The sequence below is a fragment of the Lemur catta genome, chromosome 16, assembly GCF_020740605.2.
Source record: "Lemur catta isolate mLemCat1 chromosome 16, mLemCat1.pri, whole genome shotgun sequence".
NCBI classification, from domain to species: domain Eukaryota; kingdom Metazoa; phylum Chordata; class Mammalia; order Primates; family Lemuridae; genus Lemur; species Lemur catta.
This window is the reverse complement of record NC_059143.1, coordinates 46,839,529-46,846,557: the sequence shown is the minus strand read 5'-3', so window position 1 is coordinate 46,846,557 and position 7,029 is coordinate 46,839,529. Positions and strand designations below refer to the sequence as shown.

The 7,029-nt window shown below is 33.4% G+C and overlaps 1 protein-coding gene across 1 annotated transcript in view; it reads left to right on the top strand.

The window, feature by feature from the left end:
• Nucleotides 1-1,061: 1,061 nt before the first annotated feature.
• LOC123621733 (60S ribosomal protein L36a-like) overlaps nucleotides 1,062-7,029 on the top strand; it is a 47,176-nt gene continuing 41,208 nt past the window's right edge. The window contains exons 1-2 of the mRNA XM_045527632.1: nucleotides 1,062-1,183; nucleotides 1,296-1,410. Of these exons, the coding sequence (XP_045383588.1) occupies nucleotides 1,062-1,183; nucleotides 1,296-1,410 (237 nt within the window). The remainder of the gene's footprint in view (nucleotides 1,184-1,295; nucleotides 1,411-7,029) is intronic.

Sequence of the window (7,029 nt, the reverse complement as noted above, 5' to 3'; positions counted from 1 at the left end):
AAGTAAAAATGCAATACTTTCTCCTATTTCACACCTAACAGTCAATCCACAAGGTCTAAAATCAAAACATCAATTTAATGAATGACAACAAGCTCTGCATTAGTTTAATTCCCTTTTTTTTAATTAGGAGGAATTTAGGAGAAGTAATATCCTTATTTTCTGAAGAAATATTTATCATAATTTTAACAATTTGTTTTGCCCAATTTTTATTTTTCTGCTCAATTAAAATAAAACTGATTAATTGCTGTCAAATTTTAAATAGTATAATTTCATTTTAGTAAACTCATCTATGCATGTATTTATTTCTCTATCATCGTTCTCTTTCTTCCCTTATTATGCATATAAATATATATATATATTTATCTCAACAATGATGTTACCTTAGTGTTAAAAACAATTATTTGTAAATGATGGGATTTATATTAACATATATGAGGGCTCTAATAATTATTTTTGTATTCCAATTTCTTTTAATGAATAGGTATTATCTATATAAAACATTTAAAACTTTCATTTCATTATTTTAAGGACTATCCATTTTTCAGAAAAAGTATTATGAGTGCCAAATTTATGCTAAGGGTTTTGTTTAGAAAGCAGGACATTCCTTCCACTGGGGTGGTGAGAAAAAGCCTCATAGAAGAGGGAGGACTATCACAGTTCTTGAATAGTATATAAAATTCAGTGATAGACAATAAAGTATTGCAGGCAAAGGGCCAAGCACAAGGGAAAAAAAGATATAACAGATTTTTTAAATATTCTTGAGAAATATGTAGTAAATAAACAATTGAGCTTCAACAGCAGTTTCATTTAAAGAGCTATTGGTTGAACAGGCAGGAAAATGTGGATTGGGACTAACATGCCAACAGCTGAGGCATCAAGAGTTCAAGTCCCCTCCCTCAGGTTTCACATTTAATAGCTGATGAAGACACCAGCAACCCATTTGGTGTCAATCAAGGGCACTCCATGGTATTCTTCAGGAGGCCTGGAGTCACTGAATATCTCTACGTGGGAAAACCAACCAGCATTTTGAAGCACTTTTGTGGGTACTCTCTTGAGAGAGTATGGCAAGGATGAGAAGAAAGAGTATGTATGGGGGCTTAGTCAAGGCTGACATCCATGGAAAAGATGAGAAAACTAAAGCTCTGGCTGTTTTTCAATCTGACCTATTCGCAGATTTCACCAGGTATATATTTCCTCCCACAAATTTAAGTCAATTTAACTTTCTGACACATCATTACATCCTTAAATGGACTAAGACCTGAGTTTCTAATAGCTATCTTATATTCTACTTAAAGGTGGCATGAAGTTTTTGATATATCCCAGGTTTTAATATGCAAAGTGGTTGAAGGGCAGAAGAAAAAGTTGGAGTTGGAAATTTCTAATGCTAAGCTTAACTTTTCTGACACCAAGGTATTTGTATCTAGAGAAAGTCAATTTTCCAAATAATGGCAATTTTTTTCTAGTATGGATGTATGTGCATGTGAATGAGTGTGTGTAATTTTATTAACTATTCATTTTCCAGCTCCATTTTGCTCTTGAAGAAGCAAATTTAAAAATACATACTATTTTATGGTTAGCGATGCACAAAGCAACAGAATCTGTCTTCTAAACTAGTTAGCTTTTATAGTGGATTATTAAACAGATGGTTTTAGTAAAGAGATGATCACTGTGAACCAGTATAATTTACTACAAACAAATAAATCACAGGAAACAAGTCAATTTCCTTTGACAAAAGGGTTGCTAGACTGATTGGCCAATAAAGCATTATAGAGATGGTAAAAAAAAAAAATATTCATATGAGGTTTCATCAATTATACTCTCATTCCCTAGGGCTTTAGTTCCCAGTTTGGAAGCCATATCCCATATCCCTTTGTTCCATCTTTGGGAATCAGAGGAAAAAAGAGAAGAGATGATAGAGATAGAGAGAGAGAGAGATGACAGGAAATGAGGGAGGAACAAAAGAAAGGAGGGGGAGAGAGAAAGAAACTAATTACCTCTGAGTTTAGTGCATATAAAATTGTCCTCAAGCCTCTTTTCTGACTAACTTGGCTTCTAATAATAAGACAGTTTGGAAATGTGGTGCAGCAAAAGATTTAAACATGTGCTTTAAAAGGATTGCACAGCACCTGCAGGAAATGCTAATGAATCAAAATGTAATGCCTTACCCAAATTCCATAGATTCCATATTCAAATCGTACGCAATGAAGATATACATTAGGCCATTCTGGAAAGCTTTTTAAATGGGAAAAGAAACAAAAACCTCAGAAAGTCTAAAGTATCTTTGTGTTTCGTCTCATGATTTTAGATGAAAAATGATGCTTGACATGACTGTCTGAATAAGTCTGAAAGATAACCTTGTAAATCACATCTATTTAGTAATTAAAAGTCATGGTTTTTTGAAATACTGATATTAAATGTGCCGTTTTTACACCTGTTATGCTTTATTCCCAACTCTACAGCTTAGTAATCGCTTTTAATTTGTTTAGTTGAAAGAAGATTGATATGGTTTTTCAGAAATTTTAGTTTAATAATCTCAAACCTTGAGAATTTCTGTTCTTCTATCTGCCTAAAATTTAGAATTATTATTTTACTCACAGATGGCCACTATGTTTTAGAACACTAAAACATTAGGTAAGTGACAACAGCAAATGAGATCATCAGAAAATTAGAATGCATAAATATATTCAGGATGGCATGAACTTATTCACACAGATATATTCAGTACTTCAGCACAAATTACTTTATTTCACACTTTCACAATTTTTTCTTCTAGGTCATTTTTTTCTTCACTGAAATGAGTTTGTCCCCAAAATATGTGTAAGTTCTATCTGCTGGGACAAAGACATTCTAATGTCTTTTTATGCATACTCAGAACTGTGCTTCCAAAGAAATCATCAATTTTTTCATTTTTATTTAGAATAAATCTGAACAAATAAGAGAACATAAGAATGGATGTTGTATGTTTATCCCTTTATAGCTAGAATATATTCTTCCCTCAAGGAGGGAAGAAATGAGATGCATGGCATGGTAAATTATAATCACCAGTGAGCAATTAATAGTTTCCATTTTCCCTTTCCCACAAAGCTGTAATGATCAGCTCATTTGTGTCAGGCAGTAAGCCTAAACTCTGAAGTCTTTAGATTTTTTTACTTTCTGCTATGCTATATTAATGCAGAAAATGGAAAAATAATTAATTTCAAAATCTACTGGGCCCTTATGTAATTGCTTCCTTCAATGGTTATTTTTTAAATACCTATGGCACATGCTTGGGAATTAGATTAAAAGATTGAATGTGTATTTATTTAGCTCTTAAAATTCACATGCAATGCCACACCCTCCATGTAACCTTCCTTGAACTTCACTCCCTCACTCCCATGTTACTGCAGATACAGTAACTCTTTTTTCTCTGAATGCCGGATGATTATACATACTGTTCTTAAGTCCTATTATATAAAATAGATGGAAAGAGAATAAATGAGATGCAGGAAAAAGAAGAGGATAAGAGAGAAAAGAGAAAGTGTATCTTCTACTATTTTTTGAGACTATTAAGGAGTAAGGCCCTGTATTGCACCTTGACTGCTTAACACAGAGCCTATCAGACAGCAGGAGGTAAGGAGCCTCCATAAAGACAAGGATGAAGATTTGAGTGCTTTCTGATATCTATTACAGTGAGAAAGAAAATGTCTCGACAATAATTTCTAACAAAATTCTAAATTATATGTAAATACATTGAGATGTAGTCAGTGTCTCCATGACTTTCCCAAGTTTACATAAGTAATTGGTAGTTCTGGGACTAGAATTCAGGTTTTGGATATGAATTAGACTTTCAACATTACTACCCTGCTCTGTCACTAAAATTAGAGAAAAGTTTTATGATATAAATTTTATAATTATAAAATATCATAAGTTTTTTTCTAATTTTTTCTTAAAATTAACATCTATACAGACCCTGGAGATAAGAGAGGCTCTAGTGTGATAGCTCTAGGAAATGCCATCCTGAAATATCCCATGTGTTTGCTTCATCTGTTATTGCATATGTTTCCAAAAGTTGATGTAGAGTTTCATTAACTCTACAATGCTTTAAAGATCCAACAGCATGAGAAACAGGAGATTGAAAGGTGTTTTGTATTGTAATATGTTCATTGTCAACTGTTTGAATTTGCAAATACCTTTTGAAACTTGGAGGAGAAACATAGACACCTTAGATGTTATAAAAATCAAGTTGATTTGTATTCTCCTTACTTACTACAAAGAAATTTTAAGGGTATTTGGGTACTGAAAATCATAGCATAAGAATGTGTCCCTGTTGCTCAGTTTAGAATAAATTCTATAACAGATTAGTTCAATCTTCACAAGATATTTTTAAATCAGTTTTGGTTGTTCAAAGAGTGCTTAGAAAAAGTTTCTGCTTAAAATGTCTCTTTTGGGGCCATTATTTAAAAAAATGATTCTGTGAAAATAACCTATCAGAAAAATTTTATATTTTAATATATGAATTAACAACACTATGGAACATTATTTATTAATATAAAGGTGAATGGGAAAATATTGCATTGAACAAATTCAATGTTCCCTGTGTCCATATTATTTAGTCATAGTAAATAGGTCAGAAATTTGTGGAAGATTAGTTGGGAAGTCAAAAATTTCATAGGAGTTTGAGAGATATTTCTTCAGTCTAAGAATTATTTTGTACTTTATGATTAAAAGCATTTTTCACTATTTAATATATTCAAAAAGTATCTAAAGAATATCTTTCATATACAGTCATCCCTCAATATCCATGGGGGATTTTTTCCAGGACCTCCAATGGATAGCAAAATCTGAGGATACTCATGTCCCTGATATAAAATAGCATAGTATTTGCATATAACCTACAGACACCCTCATGTATAATTTAAATCATGTCTAGATTACTTATAATACCTAATACAATGTAAATGCTATGTAAATATTGTCATAGTGTATTGTTTAGGGAATGGTGACAAGAAAAAAAATCTATGTATGTTTTCAGAACAACACGGTTTTTTAAAAATATTTTCAATCTGCAGTTGGTTGAATATACAGACACAGAATCCAACTGATACAGAAGGCTGACTGTACTTGTCACTATTTGACATGTTGGGGATATCACAATAAAATAGAAAGTCACAGTCCCTAAGGAAGCTTATATTCTATCCGGTAGTAAGAGACCATAAACATTAAACAAATGAGTAAAAACTAATGAAATGTCAAGAGGGAAATAATACATAGCCTGAAATTACATAGAATGTCTTGGAGGAGATGTGGTTTGGGCTTTCTCAAATAGGATATTCAAGGTACACATCTCTCTGAAAAGGTAACATTTTATATAGGAAATGAAGAATAGGAAGTGACCAGTAATAAGGAGAAATTGGGAAAGAGCATCTTAATCAGATAGAATGAAGAACAGAGGGTAAATATATAAGTGAATTATACAGCTGATGAGTATTTATCACCCTTTCCTCAAGAATGTTCTATGAAATTTTGTGAAAACCACACACATACACACTACAATTACATATATGATCAAAAAAGCTTGGAAAATATTATTGGAGTGGTTATTCTTTTGCATATTAAAGAATCTAAGAAATTTAGCAAGAAAAAACCCCATTAATTTTACCAACATTTTCAACATTTTTTAACTATGAACTTCCCCAATGTTTTTGATAACTATTACAAGTCAATGTCCAAAGAACCAGAAAAAAAATGATATGAGTAAATTGTCATCATAATTATCATCATCATCATCATCATTGTGGGTATGTGGAAGCATCTATGTGTGGGGGGATTTTGAATAGAGGTGAGTTTCAATGAGTTTATAAAGTGCATCACTATGGAGTCATTTTGAATGCCATTATTATTCGTCTGAGTCATTTAGATTTTTTCTCCTACATTTTTAACAGATATTTCCTCACTGATCCATACTTCACTGGTTAAATCCCAGTTCATTCATTCCTTTCTTTTTTCCTAGAGGACTGCAACAGTCCCGGAATAGGAGTCCTTACATTTATAATTTTTTGTTTCTTAAATGTATCCTTTCCCAGCTTACAGCACTATCTGTAAAAATGCAAATCTGACGATATAATTTTTTCTTTAAAACATCTCGTCTCTCACGGTAAATCCTAATGCCTTAACATTTTACGTAAGATCCTGCATGAACTAACTTCCACCGTTAGTTTACACGCCAGGAACTCTAGTTACATCTCACTCTTGTATAAATGCGTCTGTTCCTATGCTCACATCTACTTGAAACACCCTTTGCTATCATTTCCCCTACACCATTTCTTTTTTTTTTTTTTTTGAGACAGAGTCTCACTTTGTTGCCCGGGCTAGAGTGAGTGCCGTGGCATCAGCCTAGCTCACAGCAACCTCAGACTCCTGGGCTTAAGTGATCCTACTGCCTCAGCCTCCCGAGTAGCGGGGACTACAGGCATGAGCCACCATGCCCGGCTAATTTTTTTGTATATATATTTTTAGTTGGCCAGACAATTTCTTTCTATTTTTGGTAGAGAACGGGGTCTCACTCTTGCTCAGGCTGGTCTCGAACTCCTGACCTCGAGCGATCCACCCGCCTCGGCCTCCCTCGGTGAGCCACCGCGCCTGGCCTTCCCCTACACCATTTCTTTGATCTAGGTAATTCCTACTGCTCTATTATCATCATCGTCGTCATCATCATCATCACTGACATGTACATTGGGTATGTGGCAGGTCCTAGAGGGGCAGTAAATTGTTTAAAAAGCAGGCTGCAGTTTTGGACTGTCTTTGTTCAAATCACAAATCTATCTTTTATACCTCCTTTTTACCTCTGTTTCCTGATTTGCAATGTGGGACTAATCATACTTCCTATTTTTAGATATACTGAATGAATTATACAAATTAATCTTGTAAAGAGCTTACATGAGTACTTACCACATAGTAAGTAGCTACTATTATTTTGCTAAGTCCTTCATATGCTTTATTCCATTTAAGCCCCATTATACGCACATGATTTATCAATCTGTGCATATGAGG